Source organism: Mauremys reevesii, linkage group 3 (genome assembly GCF_016161935.1).
Source record: "Mauremys reevesii isolate NIE-2019 linkage group 3, ASM1616193v1, whole genome shotgun sequence".
Taxonomy (NCBI): domain Eukaryota; kingdom Metazoa; phylum Chordata; order Testudines; family Geoemydidae; genus Mauremys; species Mauremys reevesii.
The window spans coordinates 38,323,545-38,349,238 of NC_052625.1; the positions used below are offsets into that span (position 1 = coordinate 38,323,545).

Below are 25,694 nucleotides of genomic sequence, written 5' to 3' on the forward strand. Positions count from 1 at the left end.
ATTATGTATCTACATCTATATATTTTTCTCTGTACTTACATCAGGTTATAGGTTTTGGAAGCCCGAACTACACTAAAGATGATAGTTGCTGTTGTAGTAAAATTACAAATGGGCCCAACGAGCTTCCTTAGCAAGAACTGAATATTTCTAATATTTTTGCATCATTCACATTCCAAATACTAAAAATAATTCCAGCCAACTACAACTTAAACCAATCATATGGACCAGCTAATATAAAAAACAAACAAAAAAGAAGGATGTCTACATTTTAACACAGAGACTTAGGGACAGACTTTAAATTAACAATAGTAACTCACAACAGTTGTATTAATGTAAAACTGGCTTCAACAAGTGTATTTCTCTTCATATCACGCTGAACGTTTATCCCAACAGAAATTTCTGTTGGTTGTTGATAAAATCTCTATCTCATAGCATTGGCAGTTGCAATCAGGCAGGTTTTTGGCATCAAGTTTCCTGTTGGTGCCATAATATGCTAAAATACAGCAAAATGAAAAAGGCTGTAAGGTAGAGAGAGCCACATTGTTACACAGCTCTGTAGCAATCTACACTGGCCACTTCTCAAAGGGGTACTACGGTTTGGAGGTGAGAAAGTCAGTTAAATACTGTACCAGTCAAATACAGGACGAAATAGTTAAGTCAACATAAGCAACTGCACATAAGGAAGAAATCAAAATCAGAGAATCTCTTTTTTTTTTAAACAAAGTAAATAAATAAATAAGGAATATTTTTCAATTACAATATCTAAGACACCAAAAATGTTTGCAGAAATATTTTTCCTAAATAAAGTTACTAACGAAGTTTTCAATAAAATTATAGAATCTCAAAAAATGTACTGTAGATCTCTCAGGACAGGACAAGATCTGCACTAGTTTACTTTTCTCTGAGATTATGTAGCTTCCTCCTTTTAATGTAGCTGTTGAGTTGAAAAGGAAACTGTGAGTACTTAGCATATCTGAAAATCAAGCCAATGCTATTTAGGTACCTAAAAACAAATTTAGGAGTCTAACTTTAGGTACCTAAATTTGAAAATTTTGACTGTGTACTTTATAGCCTTACAAACACTTTTCATTTTACATTTTGAGTTTGTTGCTCTGTTACTCATTGTGGGCCCAGACCTGGTCCCTATGGAGTGAATGAGAGTTTTGCCACTAACTTCAATGGGAGCAGTATCAGGCACTTACTGAAAAAACAATTTACCATAAGTTACTGATGTGAGCGATAATGCTATCTAAGCAATACAAGCTGTCTATGGAGGTTAAGTTTCTCTAAATACAAAGAAAAAAATTAACCACTTGCTAGTGAAGATTCATCATAATTTCCTTTTAAAAATAATGAAACGTGTTTATGAAAAGTAACAAAAACTAATATTTAGAGAGCCATATAGTTCCTTTAGATAAATAAGCGCCACTCTCATTTTCACATGGAATTAAAAAGTCCATGAGAGTTATGGATGCTCAAAACTTCTGAAAATTGGACTCCTCTAACAAGTTTACAATTCAAGTGTTCAATCCTGCAAATCCTTACTCACACATTCATACAACCAAGCTTAACAAAATAAGTGGTTTACAATAATGGGTTACAGGAATGGTAACACAATGGTTACAATGAGCTTATAGGCTTTGTATGGGCATCCTGGAGGCTCCATGGTTTTTAAAAGTAATTGAATTTATTGTTCAGAAGTGATAGCTGTTAATTATCATTGTGATAGCTTTCCCCTTACATGTATGGAATTGAGGTGAACAGAGTGATGAAGACAGGAGAGAAGATAGGGGGAATTTGGGAAGGTGAGTGGTGGGGATAGATGAAGGGAAAAGCCTGGAGAAGGATAGAGAAATACAGGTGATATAGTGAGACAAAGTAGTTACATTGGAATGGCAGCTGTTAGTTAGTGAAGTGAAAAACAACTGGGAGACAAATTAGTTAACTGCAAATCAGCACAATTAGTACAGTTAGAACATTACTTAGCGCACGAGAGCTGGTCCATGGCTGGGCTCATAGGCGCTACAATCATAATTATGGCATATATACCTATAATGTTTAAAAAAATCTGTGTTTTGGGAACAAATTGATTACATATCTTTATGGTGAAAGTTATTCAACATCAGAAAAAATATTTTACTGATCAGAAAGCCCATTAAGAGGAAATTCATTCTATATACAAACCATCAACAAGGCACAAGTGAAGGTGATTCTATTTAAACTTCAAGTAAACATCAGTCAAGGTAAGCTTTGACTTGTCCTAGCCCATAAACAATTATATTCAGTATTAACTATAATACATTACTATTCACGCTAGTATTTCTACCAGAACTAGAACAAATACGTATTTCAATACACAAGACAATATTTCAGTAATACCGTCATGTTGCTTAAAATAGTTTATCAAATATTGGCTCAGACACACACAAGGCTAATTAATCTCTGAACAGCTTTTGATAGGACTCTTGGGAGTGAACCTCCTTTTAGACTGTTAACTGGAAAGAACCAGATCTCTTGTATCAAGCTTGCAGCTCACTCCTAAATTAATCATGTTCAATATACCTACAAAATACTCTGTGCTAGTCTAATTTAGTTTAAAAACAGCTACCTATTTCCTGCTTACAGTCTATTTTTTGGATAAATACAGTTCAGAATGTAGTTAATTTCTGGAATATTAAATTATGTAAGTATACTGCAGCTGTAGCGCAAACCACATAGCCTACATCTATATTACAGGGTTTTGTTTTGGTTTTTCAAAAACCTGAGTTAACTGAGGCCACAAACCTGCAACAAATGTTTGTGGAGTATCCAGACTAATAGGGTGTGATCCTGATAACTAATTTCCAGTTGACACAGATTAACTATCTCAAGTTGGAAAGAGTAACCTCTAGCAGCCATACCCTTAATGTGAAAGAGCCTGTCTCTACACACACTTCATAAAATGCATGTAATCAAGCTTTAGTGGAGGGGCTCCACCCCCATCCTCCAGGCAAGCTGCAGACCTGCAATGTAGGCCCTGTTCAGTCACTAATCCTGAAGACCTGTAGCACCCTCTTAGTAAAGGTTTCGATTCACATATGCATAGATCTTGGAGCTATTTTCCCAGGCCCACCTACAAGTACCTCTTTATTTAGGTTCTTATACCATACCTAGGACTTTTCTGACTCACTCTTCCTCCTCCTGCGCTGGCTTGCAGCTTCCCACCCTGGTTCCCAGTCCCTGTCTCCTTGTCCCACCACTCTGATAACTATCCGTCCCTGTTTTTCTCGCTTTCTCCTGCACCCCTCCACTGCCATATGCCTCCAGTCTCACTTGCCTCTCCCTCCCACACACACCCCCAGTTCTCAGTCACAAACTACTACTTCTCCCCATCCCCAGACTAGCATTCCTCTCCTCTGTATTCGAGTCAGGCACCCTCTTCCTCTACACTTTCTCCAAGCTTACTATACTTTATGTTCAAAATCAAAATGTAGTAGAGCAATACTTGAACAAAGGTAAAGCAGAAACAAGGACCAGCTGTTCTCTGAACTACACCACACTTTCAAAAATAAAACGGCATGTGTGATTTTCTTTTACGGGGTTTTCCAACCCTTTAAGCTGTTATAATATGTGCTTTAATAGAAAGATCCAATCACAGATTTCCCATGATGTAGCAATGGTGACATTTAAAAAATATTAAATACTTAGCAAGATTTCTGTATTTCTAATGAAACTTTCTCCACAGAATGCATTTCCTTTAATGATTTATATTACTCATGATTCTGCTTTGAAACCTGCCCTTAAGAGTAGAGGGCTAGAGTCTCACCACCATTCCACAGGAACACTGATTTATTCCCACGGAGAATTCAGCCAACAATATTAAGCACTTCATGAATAACGTTGCATTGAGGAGGGCATGGATACAAGCGTCATTAAAATTTGGATCACTTTAACAGCTAAGAATTTTTTTTGAAGTGTTTTCGTTTTATAGTTAAAATGTCACCTCCAGATTACCTCCCTCATTAATCAAAAACATTCTGAACATTCCATCATGCTAAAAAGTAATCAGTACGTCAGACATATCTAGCTCTAAAACAACTTCTTTCAAATATCTTAAAAAGTGAGATGATAAGTTGTGAATCAATGTGTTCTCTTCCAAATAAAACATCTGGAGGAAAAAAACCACGTACTTTTAACAGAAATGTAGATAGGCAATCAAATGTCCTAGTTTAGCAGGGAGTAGAAAGTATATGTATTACAGGGAGACCGAGATTTGTCCTTGCAGCATTTAATCCTACTCCTATCGTGCAATTCATTTCAGCACGGTCAGAGCGACCTTAACTCTACTCCCACTAGATGGAAAATTCCACTTTAGCTAACTGAAACTGTTCAAAAGCCTAATTAGAAATCTTCCAAGCAAGTACAGTATTGTTAAGGGAGCTGCCTGTTTTCTTGCAAACACACTAAGTACTCAGTTCATTCTCTCAGATCAATAAATGAATGCCACTTTATTGTGTGTAGGGATAAAGATCAGCTACGTTATACTGTTCATTCACTCCCTCTGTCTCTCGTTGCATATATAATATCTATCCTCTATAAAATGTGATGTTAGAGCTCTACAGAACTTGAAATCATATAAAACTATATGATGTATAAAATATAGCAATTACATTTTATAATTGTATTGGATTGCCAAGTAATTATATACACACACATTCATCTATAGAGATATATAGATATAGATATAGATAGATGAATATATCTACATGGGGAGATTCAAAGGATGACTAACGTATGCTGGTTTAGTATATTGTTGATTAACATCCTTTGGTACTATACTTTCTCTTTGATCCTCACTTAGAATTACTTCACAACAATCTTCACTGGCACCTGCAATCTTAAAAGGAATCAGAAATATTCAGAAAAGAGGTACTTTTACTTTGGCTCATTTGCCCTTGTGCAAGGGGAAAATTTAAAGGAAGGAATTAAAGTATCCTTCCCTAGGTGATTCACCTCTGTAAATCACAGATAATGCACACAGAGGTTGAAATTAACTAATTATCAATGCATCCACAGAAGTGTTTATGTACATTTAAAAAAAACAAATTATATAATGATACGCAATCAAGAATGTCAGGTTAAACACAATGTGATTTTTTAAAAAGGCTACAGTGTTTTCAGTATAGCTCAAGACAACTGTAAAAAGTCAGCAATTTGCTAAGTATCAGACAGGAAATTGAAAGATGTCACTACTTTTTTCTAGCCTTAGACCAATTTGTTAAAAGTGTAACTAATTTATTGCCCATGTTCAACAGAAAGAAAATCTTAAAAACAAATCTCTTTGCTCTCCTTACAGATGTCCATACAGATGTCTTTATAGTCGATAGGAGTTAAGGAAGGCAAGTCCCTGGTGATATAGATCTCTTAATGTCTTGAGTTTTTAATTCAAATATATTTTATTTGTTCCATAACATCTCTGTGAAAAGGCTTAATGGTGACAGGTCCAAAAAATGTTCACAGCAGTTGTTAAGGAGGACAGCAATGCTGAAGCTTTATGTTGCTTACATTCTCACTAAGAGTAACCAATCAGAATGCAGACTGAACATGAAAAACAGAATAGGTAAACTGAAAAAATAGCATAAATGAATGTTTGACAGGCACTGTTTTCTACTCTAGACCATATATAAAACTTCAGTGAAGTAGCATATGGTATGAAGGCAGAATATAGCTTAAATGACCTAACTAATAAATGCCCCTCTAGATGGATCTATAGATAAACGTTTGAGATTCAGGAATGGTAGAAACATTTTAGATAAACTTCTGTTATTTCAGTTCTTGTTTTTAGAAACAGTATATGGTAAATTGAGTTTATCTACAAACACTGAGCAACGCTGTGGTAATCAAGACACTATGCTTTAATGTCATATCTGCTGAGAGATAAACAGGCAGAGCTACTATTGTTTTCCACTGTAAATAGCAGCTTAAATAATGATCACAAGACTTGGGGCAGAAACATGTTTAACTTCTTTTACTGCTCTAATAGATTTAATAATGAACTTTCCAAGCTTAAGGAGTAATATTTTGGACTGTAAAATCTATTTTCCCATAGCTGGTAGGGCATTTAAGCCCTCCTCTGTACTTAAGAACTATTCTAATTTCTTTCCCAACCTCCAGTCCTGTTTTCTTTCACCATATTACCCAAGAGCAAAAAAAGTATTTGAAAACCATAATTCTCTCTCCACATGGAAGCAATTAATTTTTTTAGCATTATGTTTCCCACACCATGCACAGTGGATCAAATATACAACTCCCATAATTTTTTATGGGAAATGAACATCTAAATCCATTCCACAGGAGTTGAAAACATTCTTCTTAAAGATCAGCAGCATTAGACTTACTCTCCCGATCACAGAATAGTCAATCAATTTCATCCATCAATTCTAGTGTACAGTCTCTGGTAGGGACCATATCATACATCATGCTTCAGATGAAAGTTAAAAAAAACCCACAATGCAGCTAACCAATTAATTGTGCAATGCTGTACATGAGGGGAAAGTGTCTCTGATCCCTGCAGTGACTGGCATGAGAATTGTTTACCCTAGTCTTTTTCTTAACCCAGTGAAAATAAAATAGGTATTAAAATGTAATCAAGAACTTTTGATCTAATATAGTATCAGAGTAACAAAGACCAGGTGTGTGAGATAACAGCTTTTATTGGACCAACTTCTGTTGGTGAAAGACAAGCTTGTGAGCTACACAGAGTTCTTTTTCAGCTGTGTAGCTCACAAGCTTGTCTCTTTCACCAACAGAAGTTAGTCCAATAAAAGATATTGCCTCATAAACCTTGTCTCTCTAATATCCTGGGACACAACATGGCTACAAAAACACTGCAAACAACTATTAAAGTAACAGTTTTTTTCATGAGTTATTTCAACTAAATGGTAACTAACACATTTACAAAGCATTTTGAAATATGCTGAAAAGTATATTAAAAAACTATGCTTCTCTTCATATGAAAAAAAACACCAGAGAATGTTTTCTAGTAAGCGTAGAAAATTCTTTTGAAATATGTACCTCACCTCATAATAAAAGGAACAAACGGTGCCATGCTGAGAGCTGAATAAGTGCCATCCATTGGAGAAGGATACAGCTTGCCCAGGATCAAAAGCAAAAGAAACAAACTTGGATGGAGCTTCAACTCACCAGTTTCACTAAATGAAAAAAATTAAGAGGTATCTGGTTAAAGACATTATCCTTAAACATGTCTGCTAACACCAATAATTGGCCCTGGTATATCAGAAAATGTTGCAAAGTAGAGATTTAAGTAAATTACACATCCTTCTACTATTCCTCTTTAAAAAACAAAAAAAACTTTCAACCTTTAAATATAGGGCCCTACACATGATAGGAGTTATTTCATTTCAAATGCATGTGTGAGACACCCAGATAGCTCAGTGAATCAATCAAATCCCTTTTTATATATACCAACTCTAGGAAAATAAGATGAAGTACAAAAAAGAAACAGAAGAGGTTGGCAAAAGAGTTGGTGCATTACATTACATACTTATTGTCTAACCTGACTTAAAAAACTGAACAGGTAACACTTCCCAATGAATTGGGAAATTGAGAAAGTTTGATCAATACAATATGAAAGCATGAGAACAAAATACATCTATCTTCAGATAGGCAGGAAAACTAGCATGTGGTGTCCTGCAGGTTTTACTTTGGAATGCTGGTGTCTGTATAGCCCAAGTTAAAAACTAAAGACAACTATAAAGCATATTTTGATATTAAATCCAACAGGCAAAACAACTAACATGCCAAGCTATTACATGCAAAAGATCAGTTAAGATTGTTCAGTGGAAAGGCTTTAAGGCAGGTGTAATCAGTTTTTATACCAATTTAACCATATTGATGTAAAAACCGATACAACTAAATTGGTGCAATCAACTCGTACAGATGCAGTTATAATGATGTAATGTGCTCATGTTGGCGTAGTTTATTTCAATACATTTAAGGATTTACAAATGTAAAAACCAGAAGATTTGTGGGCATTGGGAGCATGGCAGATGGAGGTAGGTGTGTATATAAGAGCAGAGGGAGAGGAAAGCAGGAGTGAGGCAAAGGGGAGTCGATAGGCTCTGGGGGTGGGGAGAGAGAACCAGGGCCATAGGAGTGGAACACATTCCCCTCCAGAACATGGAACTGAACCTAGGAGTACTGAGTCTCTACATTTTTCTGCTGTCAGCAAATAGCTGTTAAACCCACTGGCAAACTGTGTGTCAGACCTACTTCTAGTGGCTGGCCCTCATAAATGTTAACAGCGTACAAATGCTACAAGTTACTCTGTTAGTTCAAACGGTAGAGGCCTGTGGTACAGATCTAAAGGTCCGAATCTAGCTCGAGATCCAAGCTGAGGTCAATATTGTTCCACATGACAGAAATTCTGTTTCTTCAGGTTTTTTTAATTAGGAAATTAATAATGCTTTTTAATGTGTTTTTGCATGTAATGTTCCAAATTCAAATACTTAAAAATTAGGAAATGCCAGAACTAAAGTTGCACATGCAAACTTAATTTGTCTGCTTATGCACTATGATTAGGTTTGGCAGAATTCAAGTGCTTTTTTGTTTTTGTTTTTAGCATTTTTTCCTCTTTTTATCTATTTAAATTTTCAGCTGTGTCTCGTGACAATAAACGTTGAGATTCAAAAAGTTAAACCTTTATCCTCACTAAAACATATATTGTCAACATTGTGTGTTAAAATATACAAAGTAAATATCCTTATATCAAAATCTAGTAAATTCTCAAGCAGAATTGTTCTGACTGTACATTTTGATCTCTATTGATGGAAATTTTTTTCATCAGTTTGTGTGTTCATGGTGAAACTGATGTGTATTGACATTTACCAGTAAAAATAATCCTTCCAAGCCTAATATTACAGTCTTTAATTACATGATCACATACTATTTTTTCTGAGGACCAATGCCTCACTTTGCACAGGCAGGGTTGTGTAATGAAGAGCATTGCTGTCTGTAGGAACCCTGCCCCACCTGTTAAAGAAGCTGGAAGGTGTGTAGTGAACAAAGCAAGATATTGCACAAAGACAAAGGATGTTCTCATAATCAAGGCAGCTAAATGCTGCCCTGGAGAACTGGATTCTATCCCTATGTGTGCCACAGAGTTCCCAAGTGATGTTAGGCAAATCACCGAAACCAAAAGATTCACAGTTGGGCACTAACTGTGTGTTTCTCATTTTTGGGTTCAGTGCAGACTGGAGAGACGTTTTCGCCATCAGCGAATTAACACCCTCGTTAATTATGGCCATAAATTGGTCGTTGTGGGAGTCCAGGAACTGATCAATAAACAGTTTCACATAGTTCTGGTAGTCACATTTGGCCAGCAAGGCCTGGTAATTAGCCATCTAGAACTGAAGAATGGATGATGAATACGCTTTTCTGCCAAACAGGTCCAAGCGGTTCCCATCTCAGTTATACGGGGCGGATTTAAACTGGTATTGGTGGCCCCCTAGAATTAACTGCATCCCCAATAATGGAATTTGGAGGTGGGTGCAAAAATAAAAATTCTATGTCCTTCACTGGCACATAATACCTTTTGTTAGCCCATTAGCATGTTGGCGGGATGGACACAGGGGTCTGCCATATAACTCTAGCAGGATCCAGGAACACCTCATTAACTGGCAGGAGCACTCTGGCAGAGGTAAAAAAGTGTTGAATATTCACTAGTGTGTGGTGAGCCTCAGTCACTTCATGCAGTTGTATCTGCGGGACTTCTACCACCCTCTGAGCTAAATTCTGGAATGGTTTAAAATAATCTGCCATGGATGGCGGAGGGGGCATCACCGTCTCATCAGGTGAGGACGATGAGAGACAAGCTTGAGGGGTGCTTTCTCTTTCTGCCTCAGCTTCAACTTCCTCTCCCAGTTGCTCAGGAGGTTCCAAACCCTTTGACACCACAGCTGAAGAAGGGTGTCTCCTTGCCTGCTGGTATGCCACACTAGGAGCCTGGGAGTCTTGTTGCCTCTGGGCCCGCCAGGAGTCCCAATATGGCCATTGAGGGTAGGGGTCTGGAGGCTGGTACCATGGAGGTTGAGAGTCAGGCGGGCAGTATGCCTGGTGTCCATGATGAAATTGGGACCAGTATGGTGGGTAGGATGAGTGGTAGGAACCCAAGTCCTCTTCCTCACAATCTGACTCTGATGAAGAGAAAGGTGGTGCACGGCATGGAGAGGTCATTGAATCCAATGCTCTGGGAGAATTTGGCACCGGAGCCCTGGCACTGAGTAGGGGCGAGTCCGGTGCATCAGACATTGAGAGATCTGCCGGTGCACACAATATCAGTGCCGGTGGTTGTCAGTGCCGAGAGACTTGTACCGGAGACAGAGACATGGATCTAGTCATATGGTCCATTGGTGCCACGTGCACCAGGGGTCAGTGCTAATACCGATGCCCACATTGATGTTCCCTGGGGCAGATCTTCCATGTTTTTCATGCCCATGTGGTACCAGTACTTCTTGTGCCCAAAGACCTGATGGGCATGGACAATTGACTTGCTCTGTCGGCTCAGTACCGTGTGCCCTGGGTACCACCTCTAGACAGCATTGGCGCCGTTGGTACCGATGATACCAATGGAGCCAGCGATTGCTTCCACCTTGATTGCGGCTCACTATGGGGACTCACAGACCTTCTCTTAGTGGTCTTGAGTGAGTGGCTCATCTCCTTGGTATCACTTGCCTTCAGTGTAGAAGGTTGCGGCGATAGCTCTCACCAGCAGTCTGGAGGTTGAAGGGCAGACTATGAGCAGGAGTTCAAGCTTTAACTCTCTGTCCTTCCTGGACCTGGGTTTTAACTGCTGGCACCAATCACATTTTTGTGGACTGTGTTTTTCCCTCAGGCAGCAAATGCACTGCAAATGTCCATCTGTCACTGGGATGGATTCTTTGCAGGAGAGCCAGGCACCCTTGTCTGGGGGGGGCCACCCCACCGGAGTTGGCAGGAGGCAAACCCTTTCTTCTTTTTCTTTTATTTATTTTTATTTTTTTGGCATGGCCAACTGAAAACAAACAAGGTACTAAAAGAAAAAGGCTTCAAGGGAAGCCAAAATTTACAAAACTATAGGGAGTTAATGATCCGTGAACGAATAGCTCTTAGTACTAGCAAGGGCGGTTGAAAAGAAACTGAGGAGGAAATCCATATATGCTGGCTAGCCTCATGGCAGGCGGGGAGCTGCATGTGTGCAGGTGAGATGGAATGTTATTGAAACTTTCCAATCAGCAGCATAGGGATGCACACACACCTTCAGTGGAGCACCCATAGGGACAATACTCGAAGAAGAATTGTGCTATAAAAATGCTCAGTACTCTGAAAAATCAAGCCCAAAGTGTTTCAAGTGTTTCCCCCTTTTCGGAAAATAGGGAAAATAATACCAGCTAATCTAACAGGGGGTTGGAAAAATAAATTAATTAAAGTTTGTGAGGCACTCAGATACTGTGGCAAGAGCACCACAGCAATGCCTGTGAAGAAATAAACAATTTTGTATTCAGAGCAGGGTTTGAATAGTGTATGGCAAATAAAGCCTGAGTGAATGAGGAAAAAAAGGTCTGTGGAAAAAAATAGTACATGATTGTGTAATTAAAGACATAAATAATAAAGACTACATTTCATGTGGTGGGGGTGGAGCCGAGGGATTCGGAGTGTGGGAGGGGGCTCAGGGCTGGGGCAGAGGGTTGGATGCAGGGGTGTGAGGGCTCCTGCTGGGAGTGCGGGCTCTAGGGGGTGGGGCCGGGGGTGAGGGGTTTGGGGTGCAGGAGGGTGCTCTGGAGCTACTGCAGGGAGAGGACTCCCCCCAGCGCTCTATTGCCCTGCAGCATCAGGGCTGTGGGAGGGGAAGGCACCTCTCCCCGCCGCAGGAGCAGGATAGGCGCCCCTTCTCCAGCCCCAGCAGGTCGGGGCCAGGGCTGGGTCCGAGCTGGGGACGTGTGCCCCAGCTGTGCCTGGGGCCGGGCTGGGACACATCTGGGGCCAAGCCCAGCCGCCCCAACTGCAGCAGAGCCCCAGCTGCTGCAGGTCCCCGAGCAGGTTCCCTGGACACCTGCACAGCACTAAATAGGCTGCTGCACGGCCACGCAGATTACAGGGAACTTAGATCATAATACATATTCACAGGGAAGCTGAATTAAAATTGCACAAGCAACCTTAATCGGGCATTTCCTAACTTTTGAGTGCTTCACTTTGCAATCTTAACATTCTTTATCTTAGTTTTTTGGGGCATAATATAAAGTGTTATTTGAATATGAGCATACTGTAATGGTGATAACAAACAAGAGTGTGTAAGGCAATTTGTTATAACAGTTAAGCACTGCGGACTGTTTTCTGACAGCTAGATATTCCTTGTTGTGGTACGCTAAAATCACCCTCACTAGAGGATAAAATTGCCCCCACTAGAGGATATGATTTTAATTTTCAGTGGAGCAATGCCAACAGTGATAAACAGTTACAGACTAAAACAAATAGTGCTTTCTTCAACTTCCTTAAAACTCAGTGTATTTCAAAGTGTTCTAAAATAACCACTTATAGCACTATGGAATACGCTCTTGGATTTAGACCAACTTTAGGCTTCTGCTTCTGACGATATTGGCCTGTAGCTTGTTTATCCAGTGCCTACTTCAGTGGATTCCTGATCTTGTTTGGAATCTCTGAGTGCTACTGCAATACAAATAATAACTATATATGAATTTCAGTAGGACGCAAAGATTCCAATCCAGATCAGGTGTCCAATGAAATAGGCACTGGATAAACAAGCTGCAGGCCAACATTTTCAAAAGTAGAATCCTGAAGCTGGGCTAAAATCCATGTTTAGACTTCAGTGGGATTTGTCCTTGTAAGTCACTTAGGTGCTTTTGAAAATCCCACCCTTAGTTGCCTAAATATGGATATGGAGTCCAACTTTAGGCTTCTATTTTTAAATATTATTGTTCAACCACACCAGAAGAAATACAGGAGGCAATGGATATAGTTTAATGAGACTACAACTTTATTCACTTAAATTATCTGGGAGTACCTAGCAACAACTGTACAGTGCAGAAAGGAGAGGAATTGGCTCCCCTCAGTTCCGGTAATAGGAGCCCCAAACCCTCAGCTCCATTAAAGGGGAATAGGAAAAGGAGGAGGGTCGCCTCCCCAATGTCTTAGATGTAGGAATCCCACACACCCTTTAAGGGATGCTTTCTGTCAGGGGCGGCTCTAGAAATTAGGCTGCCCCAGGCAGCGCGGTGTGCTGCGCCGCCCTTCCTCGGTCCCGCGGCGGGTCCCCTCTTCCCGCGGGCACGGTCCGGCGGCTCCGCTTGAGCTGCCGCAGTCATGCCTGCGGGAGGTCCAGCCGAGCCGCGGGACGAGCCCCCCTCCGCAGTCATGCCTGCGGCAGGTCCGGTCGTCCGCGGCTCCGGTGGACCTCCCGCAGGCATGACTGCGGCAGGTCCACCGGCCCAGCCTGCCGCCCCCTAGATTTGGCCGCCCTAGGCAACAGCTTGGTTTGCTGGTGCCTAGAGCCGCCCCTGCTTTCTGTCAAACAACGCCCACAGCAGGTCATGAGGGAACTCAATCCTTTTGCCAAATTCATAGTTGGATGAGTAGGTGCAGCCAGCCAATCCTAGTAAAGAGGGCATCTCCAGGGATGCATAGGATATAAATACCCTCACTCTTGCAGTCAGCAGGAAGGATAATGCAGTGACATTCTCTTGAAGTGGCCCCATCTGCTTCTAGCCCTGCCTGATCATCCTTCTAAACTTTTCCCCTTCTAACACACTACTCTTTTACAACAGTGCCCCTTGAACAGCCACTGAGGGAGAGAAAGGGACAAAGTCTTACTAACAATACATCAACAGAACAGTACCTCTAACTCACTTCCACTCACCCAGGGTGGATAAAAATCAATGATTTCTTTTTTTAAAAAATCAAAAAATCGGATTTTTTAGATAAGTTTTTTCCTCAAAAAGCTTTTTATCTAAAGACAGTTTTAATTAAGATACATTATAGCTCAAAGATACCTCATCATGGAATAGGGATTATAAATTCTAATTATATAGTATGAGACAATATATTCATGTAATGTTTAAGAAAAGTTTTGTAAATGAGTTCCAGTAGTTCATGGATTAGGGACCCAATTTTAGAGGGTTCCAGGGGCTTCTGTATAGTTTATTTAGATTAATCTTTCTATCTACACAATGGGACTCAGTGCTCAGTCTGGAAGATACCATCAGAGATGTTTAGTTTTGCAGTTCTCAAACTATGAATTTGTGACTCCAGAAAGAACATGCTTGTTAACAGCAACAATGTTTTTATACAAATAAATAGTATATAGAGGTGAGAAATAACAGACCTCAACCCTACTGTCCCTCTGAAAATTTGTGTACACAGAGTCAATCCCTTACCTCTCTCTAAAAGTACAAAGTTTCAAAAAGTTCAATGAATAGAAGATTGTTGGGGGCAGAATAGATCTGGACAAGGAGAAGTCTGGAGATAAATGTGATAAGGGAGAGACAGGCAGCAGAAACAAAAGTGAAACTGTTTCAGTGGCATATTCCAGAAGTTTTGAGGTCTTTTTGAGTGTAACCTTCATTGAGTTGAGATCTACCATACCATTCTCTCACTAGAAGGGAAAACCTATAATGGCAGCAGGCCATGAAAGAGACCCAGTTTGGGAATATTTTAATGAAGTTCCTCTACCTGTGGGTAAGACAGGCATGCATGCAAAATGCAAACAGTGCAACAAAGAAATGCAAGGCCTGATTACCAGAATGAAACAACATCATGAGAAGTGTTCCTTCTCAGGAGGAAGCTGCATTGAAGATGATGACAGGAACATGCAAGATCTTCAGGTTGGTAAACTTTTTTATTTCATACTTCTTTCTTAAGGACTGCCTGTCTTCCTTCTGGACTATTCTTGAATTCTCATGTTTGAGCAAAAAAATATAGTTGTTACTCTACGGTACTATCATTTTAGATGCAGTTGTGATAAAAAATAAATAGATGAAATAGGCAGATCTTCCTTTTACAATTTCACCTTTAAAGTAGTACTGACTGTCAGTGACTGCAACGAGTTCTACTGCTGTGAATACTGCTCATTCTACTAAATGAGCAGTATGGTAATAATAATTAAATAACTGCATTGACTTGTTTTGTTTAGGAGAATCCATCTTCAACATACAGGATTCTGAAGACTATCCACCTTCAAGATCACCATCATTTTCTATAGTTTCAGAATTATTTGCCAATGATAGTGTTTCAGTCACATCCTGTATGTCACACAGCCACAGTATATCACCTGTAGCAAAAAGAAAAAAAAACCACTCCATCATCCAGAAACAATCATAGATAAGTTTGAGATGAGAACCAGCAGATTACAAAAAGAGGTAATTGATGAAAAAATTGCCCAGTTTGTTTATACAACAAACTCCTTTCCGTATGATTGAGAACCCACATTCATTAATATGATTCAGTCATTAAGACCAGGATACAGTCCACACAACAGAGCAGATGTCGCAGGCAAATTGCTGAATAAAGTGTATGAAAGAAAAATTGAGCAGCGTGCAAAAGGTCTAGAAGGTGAAATTCTTAACCTGAGTCTTGATGGGTGGAGCAATGTCCACAATGATCCTGTTGTTTGTGCTTGTGTGACAACAGAAGAAGGGAATGCCTTCCTTATAGAAACAATTGGTACATCAGGAAATGCACACATAGCAGAATACTTACAAGAAGTAGCAGTAAAAGCTATAACAAACTATGAACAAAAATTCACAAGTCTAGTATGCAGGTTGGTCACAGGCAATGCTGCAAATGTATCCAAGATGAGAAGAAATTTAGAAGAGAGAATCCCAAGCTAATAACGTACGGTTGCAGTGCTCACTTGATGCACTTCCTAGCCAAAGACTTCAGTGTTCCAGAAATAAAGGCTAATGTTGAAATTGCAAAATACTTCCGTAACAACCACTTTGCAGCAGCTGCTCTTAAAAAAGTGGGAGGAACCAAGCTAACTCTCCCACAAGACGTGTGATGGAACTCAGTAGTGGACTGTTTTGAGCACTAGATCAAGAACTGGCCTAATCTGATGATAGTTTGCGAACAAAATTGTGAAAAAAATAGATGGCACTGTCACAGCCAAAGTTCTCAACATTGGGCTTAAGAGAAATGTTGAACACATGCTGAGAACCCTGAAGCCTATTTTTGTAGCCTTGAATAAAATGCAGGGAAATAGCTGTTTTATTGCTGACACTGTTGAAATTTGAAGAAATAGAGTGAGATCTTAAAAAGAGAAATATGCAATGAAAAAGTTGAATTACAAGCATTAAAAAAGTGAAAGGGACAAGCACTATCTCCAGCTCATTTTCTTGCAAATATTCTCAATACTCAGTACTAGGATCAAAACTTAATTGCTGAAGAAGAGGAGTTGGCTATGACATGGACATCCAGCAATCATCCTTCAATAATGCCAACTACAATAAACTTCAGAGCTAAGCGTGAACCATTCAAGAAATACATGTTTGCTGATGATGTTTTAAAGAAAAATCACACCAGTGAAGTGGTGGAAGTCACTTAGGCACTTGAATTCAGAGACTGCTGAAGTGCTAATCTCACTTTTAACAGCAGTAGCTTCTTCTGACGGTGTAGAAAGAATATTTTCTTTCTTTAGACTAATTCATTCCAAATTGAGAAATCGTTTGGGACCTGAAAAAGCAGGAAAGCTTGTTTTGCTTTTCCAGATTATGAACAAATGGGAAAATGAAGGTGAAGATGACTGAGTTAGCTGCAGAAGCCAATATTTTAAGTTTCTTATGTTGACCTGGCTGACATAGTCAATTTAATTTTTTTTTTTAATATTTCATTTAACTATTTTAGTTAAAAACAATTTTAACAAAAACAAACCTGATTTCAAAAAACTTGAATGTTTAACTAAATTCAAAAATTTATATGCTTGTTTTGTTAAAATATTATGCTTGTTGTTGAAGAAAAAATCCAGAATATTTAATGTTGTTGTTTTAGTTAAATAAAACAATTTAAATGTCTGTCTGGTGATGTTCTCCTCCTAATACAGCATGGCAAGAAACTCCTCCAAACATTAGTGATTAACCTGTTGAATGTGAGATAGTTCACCTCCCAATGACTTCATAAATATCTGCTTCAATTACCTTCGGTAAATGAAATAACCAAACAAGCATTCATTTTCTGATATAGCTGTAAAACTAATATGAAAAAGTTTTAAAAACAGATCACTTAAAAAAATGTATAGTGTGTTCCTTCTAAAAATGAAACCTACATCTATCTCTGAGTTGTGAAGAATATGTATTAAGGTTATAACAACCAACAAGAATGCACTTTTATGTAGAAATCCATGATTAAATCGAGCCTTCCTGACTAGTGATTTAAATCAAATCCACCTCGCCCTCACCCTTAAATTGCACTGTATTCAGTAGAATTCCACATGCTTATCTTCTTACCTGTCCATAGGCCTGGCTACAACTTCCAGTTGCTGGAGGAGGAAAGGATAAAGGGTTGGAAACCGAGAGAAAAACTCCCTCCCTGTCATTCTGCAAAAGGGACAAAAAAGAACAACAGTTAGTGTTCTATAACTACCTATTCTTCTCAAAATGTTCAATTAGCCAACAAGTGTTCATTTTTTTTATTAATACCTGAGTATAACCCAAAGTAGTAGCTCACAACATGGTTATAAGACATGGTTGTAAAAATGCCCAAGCCCACTTTCAACCCTGACTATAATACAGTTTCTACCATATGCTATTACTAAGGCTAAGATTTTGTCACAGATATTTTTAGTAAAAGTCACGGACAGGTGACGGGCAATAATGAAAAATTCACAGAAGTCTATGACCTGTCCCTGACTTTTACTAAAAATATCTATGATAAAATGAGGAGCCTGGGCAACTGCGGGCAGGCTGGGAGCTCCAGGAGCCCCCACCACCCGTGGGAGCTCAGAGCTCCAGGGTCACCCCTCTGCTGGCAGTTCCGAGCTGCAAGGGTCCCCCACTACCGCCCATGGTGACCGGGAGCTCCAGGACTCCTCTCTGCCACCCACAGAGGCAGACAGCTCTGGGGGGTTACCCTTGCCACCTGCGGTAGACAGGAGCAGTGGGGGTCCCCCCTGCCGCCCAGGGCACCTGGGAGTGGCGGGGGTCCCTGCTGCCATCCGCGGTGGCTGGGAGCTGTGGGGAGTGCACCTGTTGCCGCCAGCTCTTTCCACCTGGGGCCATGGGAGTACCCCACAGCTCCCTGCCTCCACAGGCAGCACGGGACCCTGCCGTTCCCTGTGGGTGCTGACTGAAGTCACAGAGGTCTTTGGAAGTCACAGAATCTGACTTCTGTGACTAAATCGCTTTTACAAGTGAAACTGAAAGCTGACCATTGGACCATGGTGGTAAATTTCAGGTCCCATTTTTGCCAGTGTATTTGCAGCCTTATAAGCCTACATAACAACAAGATTCAAAACAGATTTCCAGCACATAAATTAAATAAAATACAGTTTATGCCAATGATCAGCAAAGCTCAACCAATGACCAGACTTAATAAAGCAGCAAAGCTCAAGTTATGGCGCTGAATAAAATCAAACTAAGCATAAGCTTTAACACAGCCTTTTAAACCATTTTATAAACACAGACACCGTCTACCCTGGCCAGGAAACTGTGTTAGCACCTCTGTACAGCAAAAACTGTATTTCATATCTCATAGTAGGAAAGAGCCTAATTAGAATATACATTAGACAGATTAAAAGGGGTTCTGAATTTTTTTAAACAATTAACCACTAGAAGAAAAAAGCAGAATTGTAAAACATGTTTCTACCACATGATTTACTTAAAAAAAAAAAAGAAGAAGAAGAAGCGTGAACAAACGTTAGCAAAGCTTCACTGTAAAGATTCATGCTAGCATCTACGAAATCACAGGGAGGAATTGCAAAAATGAATTCTTAGTGAAAATAAGCAAAAAAACCCACCATGCAAGGAGTAAAATCACCACATGGCAAACATCAGCAAAGCCTCATCCAGTACCCAGCTAACAAAACATGCCTTAGCCACAGGCCATAGAGTAAACACAGCAAAAATGATCCCTAGATGGAAACAAACTTTCAAACGCAAAGGTTCAGGAAAATTTCAGTAGGCACATAAAAAGTATACCAAAATCCCAAACTATCTATAACTATAGGCATATGCAGAGGATTTGCCACAGAATTTTGCTCCAAAGATTTCTTTTTTTTTTTTTTTTTAAATTGAGCTTCTAGCCTATATGGTTGTAAAGAAAATCTTCTACATGTGAATCAAGAGTAAACTGAAGTAATGATGGTAATTCAAACATCAACATTAACTATTTCACTAATTATTTTAGCAGAAACATCCAACTAATTGCTTAACCCACAATCTCAAACTGCTTCCCAGTTGCCAAAAGCGCCAAATGTCCCCATACCAAGCTGCCAAAACTTCCAATTTCTACAGCACGGTTACATATTTTCTGTACAAACTGTGCAGGACACTGACATTTTAAAACACAGTGGCCGTGCAAAACAAATAATATTTAACATAAAATTAAACACACAAGGGATATATTACTGATTACATCATTCTTTTTCCTTTCTTAAATCAATAAAACTTAATCTACTATGAAGATACCATGTAGAATCGCTAAACTACTACAGTGTGATATGCCCAGAATCCAGCTGCTCTAGCTACAGGGATAGCTCAGTGGTTTGAGCATTGACCTACTAAACCCAGGCTTGTGAGTTCAATCCTTGAGAAGGCCACTTAGGAATCTGGGGCAAAAATCAGTACTTGGCCCTGCTAGTGAAGGCAGGGGGCTGGACTCGATGACCTTTCGAGGTCCCTTCCAGTTCTAGGAGATGAGTATATCTCCTATTATTATTACAGTATTTGGGTCAAACTTGCTGCAGAATATATATAGCCCTTGGGCATAAGCTTAAAAGGTGATTTGGTATAACTAATGAAATAATACCCTCTTCTTATGGATTCACAACAAGCACGTAATCCCTAAAACCAAAGAAATGTTAATACCTATAAACACAAACTAAAAAAAAAAAAAGAACAGTATGAAAAAAAAGTCTGGGACTAAAGAATAGAGAAGTTGGATTAAACTCCAGTCAGCCCACATAAATTAAAATCTATAGAGAAATCCTCCACCTCCACCTCATTTTAACAGAATCTAAACCAGTGGTTCTCAAGCTCTTATGCTGGTGAGCCTCTGAGTGAGACCTCCCACTTATAAATTAAAAATACTTTTAAAATATATTCAGCACTATTATAAATGCTGGAAGCGAAGTGGGGTTGGGGAATGGAGGCTGACAGCTCACGACCCCCCATGTAATAACCATGCGACCCCCTGAGGGGTCATGACAACCAGTTTGAGAACCTCTGATCTAACCTATCACACCGTAGATGTACATCAATACAAATTCAGAGACTTTGGATTCCTTGCAGAGGAGATAAACACATTATATAATCCATTTTAGAATATTTATGGCAAATATGACATTTTGAAACAAAAATGTCAACAAGAGAAGTCTTAACATCAAATCTACTGCTATTTTTCCACCTTTACCCCTCAAATAAAAATTTCTCTCTGAAATCTGACTTCTTGGAAACAGAAGACGATTGTGAAGTATTATTTCCAGCCATGCATTACATTGTCTGGAATGATCAGAAACTGGAGGTATGGCTAGAAAGCCAAGCAAATTCAAACTGAAACCACTGTAACCAGTTCCTGGAGGCTTGTTTACATTATAGCAGTACTGTAAGAGTTTTTACACTGTATTGCATTTTCATTTTAATATACCAAATTCAGGCACCAAGTAATAATAGACAGAATTCCCAAGCAGATGTTACCAAGACAGCCACGCGTCTAATGTGTGAAAAATTCTATTTACTCTCAAAAATAAAAAATCATTTTTCTCTTAGAAAAAGTGGAAATTTTCAAAGAGAGGGCAGTATGGTTACTGTTATCAAGGGTTAACCCCTGAAACATCTAATGGGAAACAACATCAGATGTAGTATCTACATTCTTTCTATTAAAACGACTAAATGTCCTCTCTAGATTTCTGATGACTGCATAAAAAGAATGATGTGTGCCTTCTTCATATCCAGAAGGATTTATAACCATATACAAATAGTTTCAAATGTGTCTGCAAAGGACAGAAGTCTTGAAAATACTTGAGTGAAACAGAGAATTTTTGGTGAACGGGGGCATAAATATTCAAAGTTTTGCTGGGGGTTTTGTTTTTGTTTTGTTTTTAAGAACATATGCATTTTTTTTCTTAAAGAAGTAGCAGTCCTGGGGCTCTAAAAATGTAGCATCACCCAATAGTGACTGGCACTATCAAGATAACTGCATCTATTTTAGGTACCCACAAGAACTGTCTTGATTTTACCTGCAGCTCTCATTGATCTCAATGGGCATTTTGGGTGCTGAGCACCTCAAAAGAAAAAATTACAAGCAGCTCGTTAAGTCAAAAGTTTGTTCATGTCACGATAGGCCCATTTTAACATACAAAATAACTCAGTGACCAAATATGAAATCAAAATTAAGCACTAAGAGTGAAAGTTCCTAGAACATTAAACTTAAAGTGCTCAATATACAGTGTATGTAAATTTTATGCAGTTTCTTGATATTCAGATGATTAAAAAAAATCAAAAAGGTAATTGCCACTGAATTGGGCTAGTTACATAACCTGTCTCTCAGTTTGCTGCCCGGATCTTGTATGAGGGGAGGAAAGGATCTATTCAAAACCTACTTGCTACTTGTCAAGTATTTGCAGAAAACATGTCTAAAGACAGTGAGAGGAAGTGCTTACTCCTGCCTCTGAGCAGGTGGAGATATAATTTCATTACAGCTGGAGATGTAATTTCCACCTCTGGCAGACATACCCGAGCTAATTTGGATATAGAAACATAGCTGCAGCAGCGGGGGCTGGGGGGGAAGCAGGGGGGACTAGCTGCCTGAGGGTATGTCTACACCACGAAATATATCAAATTTATAGAAGTCGATTTTTTAGAAATCGATTTTACACAGTCGATTGTGTGTGTCCCCACTTAAGACCATTAAGATAATTAACTTGGTGGAGTGCGTCCACAGTACCGAGGCTAGCATCGACTTCCGGAGCATTGCACTGTGTTAGCTATCCCACAGTTCCCGCAGTCTCCGCCACCCACTGGAATTCTGGGTTGAGATCCAATGCCTGATGGGACAAAAACACTGTCGCGGGTGGTTCTGGGTACATGTCGTCAGGCACTCCCTCCTTCCCTCCTTCCATGAAAGCAATGGCAGACAATCGTTTCGCGCCTTTTTTCCTGGGTTACCTGTGCAGATGCCATACCACGGCAAGCATGGAGCCCCCTCAGCTCACCGTCACCGTACGTCTCCTCGGTGCTGGCAGACATGGTACTGTATTGCTACACAGCAGCAGCTCATTGCCTTTTGGCAGCAGACGTTGCATTACAATTGGTAGCCATCGTCATTGTCTCCTGGGTGCTCTTTTAGCCGACCTCAGTGAGGTCAGTCAGGGATGCCTGGGCAGACATGGGAGTGACTTCAGGTCATTCTCTTTTTAAGTTTCATCTCCTGGAGATTCAGTCCTGCCTGCAGTCGTACTGCACTGTCTTCTAGCGAGCAGCCAGGAGACGACGATGGCTAGCAATCGTACTGCACCAGCTTCTGGCGAGCAGCCAGGAGACGACGATGGCTAGCAGTCATACTGCACCGTCTGTTAAGATGTATAAGAGAGATGGAGTGGATCAAAACAAGAAAGACACCAGATTTGTTTTGTATTCATTTGCTCCCCACTCCCTCCCTCCGTGAAATCAACGGCCGACAATCGTTTCAGTGAGGTTTGTCAGGAGCACCTTGAAAAGTTTAATGGAGATTCAGTCCTGCCTGGAATAGTGGGGGGAGGGATAGCTCATTGTTTTGAGCATTGGCCTGCTACACCCAAGGTTTTGAGTTCAATCCTTGAGGGGGCCATTCTGTGTGACAGTTGTGTGTGTTTCTCCTTGATGCAAACCCACGCCCCTTGTTGATTTTAATTCCCTGTAAGCCATGTCGTCAGTTGACCCTCCCTCGGCACTGCTGCAGGTCCCTGTTATAGCCTCTGTCCTTCGTGCCCTTGGAGATTTTTTCAAATGTTTGGGCATTTCGTTTTTTGGAACGGAGTTCTGATAGCACGGATTCATCTCCCCATACAGCAATCAGATCCAGTACCTCCTGTTCGGTCCATGCTGGAGCTCTTTTGCGTTTCTAGGACTCCATCATGGTCACCTCTGCTGATGAGATCTGCACTCACCTGCAGATTGCCATGCTGGCCAAACAGGAAATGAGATTCAAAAGTTCGCAGACCTTTTCCTGTCTCCCTGGCCAGTGCATCTGAGTTGAGAGCGCTGTCCAGAGCGGTCACAATGGAACACTCTGGGATAGCTCTCGGAGGCCAATACCGTCGAATTGCGACCACACTACCCCAAATTCAACCCAGCAAGGTCGATTTCAGCACTAATCTCCTTGTCGGGGGAGGAGTACAGAAATTGATTTTAAGAGCACTTTAAGTCGAAAAAACGGCTTCATCATGTGGACAGGTGCAGAGTTAAATTGATATAACGCTGCTAAATTCAACCTAAACTCATAGGGTAGACCAGGGCTGAGCATGTGCCTAGTGTTTCAGATGGGATTGTACTCTGATGACTAAATCCTCCTGCTGCTCATGCCACCATGGCAACACTTCTAGTTTTAGCAAACTAGCTTGAGAGGTAGCACAGCTTTGGCTACCCAAATGGAAATTACACCTCCAGCTCCAGTGTAAACACACCCTAAGCAACAACTTTGGCTGCTTCCCATTCCAGTCCATACAGGAAACAACATAGTACAGCACACTAGTGGAAATGTTGCAAACAAAAGGGAATTGTACAAAGATGAGGCTGTGCAAGTAGAAGAGAGGGTTACTTACTTACTGTAGGTTCTTCAAGATGTGTGGTTCTTATCTGGATTCCAAATGTGGGTGCACATGCATGCCATGCACTGGAGCCAGAACTGATCATAGTAGTGCCCGTTGCCCCACACATGTGCTGTGCATCGACTGTGTGGCGTATCAGAGGCTTTAAGATGCCATGCGGGTTGATGTCGCTCCAGGTCCCTCTTATCAAGCAGGTGCAGAGCCCAGAGCAGAGGTGATGGAGGGCAGGACTGGAATCTAGATAGGGACCACACATCTCAAAGAACCTCCAGTTACAGTAAGTAACCTTCTCTTCTTCTTTGAGTGATGGTCCCTATGTAGATTCCAAACATGGGAGAGTAGCAAGCAGTGCTCAAGTGTGGTAGCGGGTGGAAGGGCTCTCCAGGAGTCACAGTCTAGAGGATAGTGCATCCAAGAGTTGCATCCACCACCATGGCAGGGGCATAGTGTGTGGTAAAGGTATGGATGAAGGACCATATGGCTGCCCGGCAAATGTCTTGCCATGGGATGTCTGCAATGAAAGCTGATGTGGCGGCATAAACCCACGGGGGAGAGGAGAACACCTGAGAGAGTGTAACAGTCCTCAGTGCAGTGGGAGATCCAGTGGAAGAGACATTGTGAGGCAAGAGCACATCCTTAACAGCGGTCAGCGATGGCAAGGAAGAGATATGGGGAGATGCGAAAGTCACGTGTACACTGGAGGTAAAAGGTAGCACTCGGCAGACATCGAAGGAGTGCAGCATGCGCTCCCTGGAGGAGGCATGCAGTTTAGGGTAGGGGTTCTAAAACTTCATTGCACTGCAACCCCCTTCTGACAACAAAAATTACTTCACAACCCCAGGAGGGGGGACCGAAGCTTGAGCCCACCTATGCCCCACTGCCCCGGGTAGGGGAGCCAAAGCCTGAGCTCCACCACTCTAGGCAGGGGGGCCAAAGCTGAAATTCCAGGGCTTCAGTCCCAGGCAGGGGGCCTGCAACCAGAGCCTGGCTGCCCACGGCTGAAGCTCTTGGGCTTTGGGTTCAGAACTGGGCAGTGGGGCTCGGGCTTCAGCCTCAAACTCCAGCAAGTCTAAGCCAGCCCTGGCAACCCCATTCAAAAGGGGTCACAACCCACCTTGGGGTCCCGACCCACAGATTGAGAACCGTTGGGTTAGAAGGTGGGTAAGTGTATGCACTGGTTGAGGTGGATCAGGGAGACCACTTTGGGAAGGAATTTGGCATGAAGGAGTAGGGAGACCTGGTCATGGTGGAAGATGGTAAAGGGCAGTTCCACCATCATTTGTGCCAGTTCACTGACCAAGAAAATCACCTTCATAGAGAGGTGAGCGAGAGAGCAGGTTTCCAGGGGTTCAAAGGATGGCCTAGTGAGGAAGGAGAGGACAAGGCTGAGGTCCCTGGAGGGGATAAGCTTCCGCACCGAGGGAAAAGCGTTGAGGAGACCATAGAGGAAGCGGGCAATAGTCAGGTGAGTGAAAACAAGAAACCTGTCTACAGCGGGAAGGGAGACACGAAGCACCACGAGATGGATACAAACAGAGGAATGTGAGAGGCCTGAGTGACAGAGATGGAGAAGGTAATCCAGGACAATAGGAATGGAGTCAGAGTCCAAGGAACAGCTGCAGCAATGTGCTCAGGCGCTGAAGCAGTGCCACTTTCCGTGGTAGCAAGCCCTGGTGCCTACTGTGCATGA

General features: G+C 41.0%; 1 protein-coding gene across 8 annotated transcripts in view; it reads right to left on the reverse strand.

Moving 5' to 3' along the window:
• The window catches only part of THADA (THADA armadillo repeat containing), a 335,835-nt gene that overhangs the window by 188,998 nt on the left and 121,143 nt on the right, over positions 1-25,694 (reverse strand). For all 8 annotated transcript variants that reach the window (XM_039529575.1, XM_039529574.1, XM_039529572.1 and 5 more), the window contains exons 27-28: positions 17,490-17,579; positions 7,059-7,190 (exon numbers count right to left, since the gene is read on the reverse strand). In XM_039529575.1, coding sequence (XP_039385509.1) covers positions 7,059-7,190; positions 17,490-17,579 — 222 coding nt within the window. The remainder of the gene's footprint in view (positions 1-7,058; positions 7,191-17,489; positions 17,580-25,694) is intronic.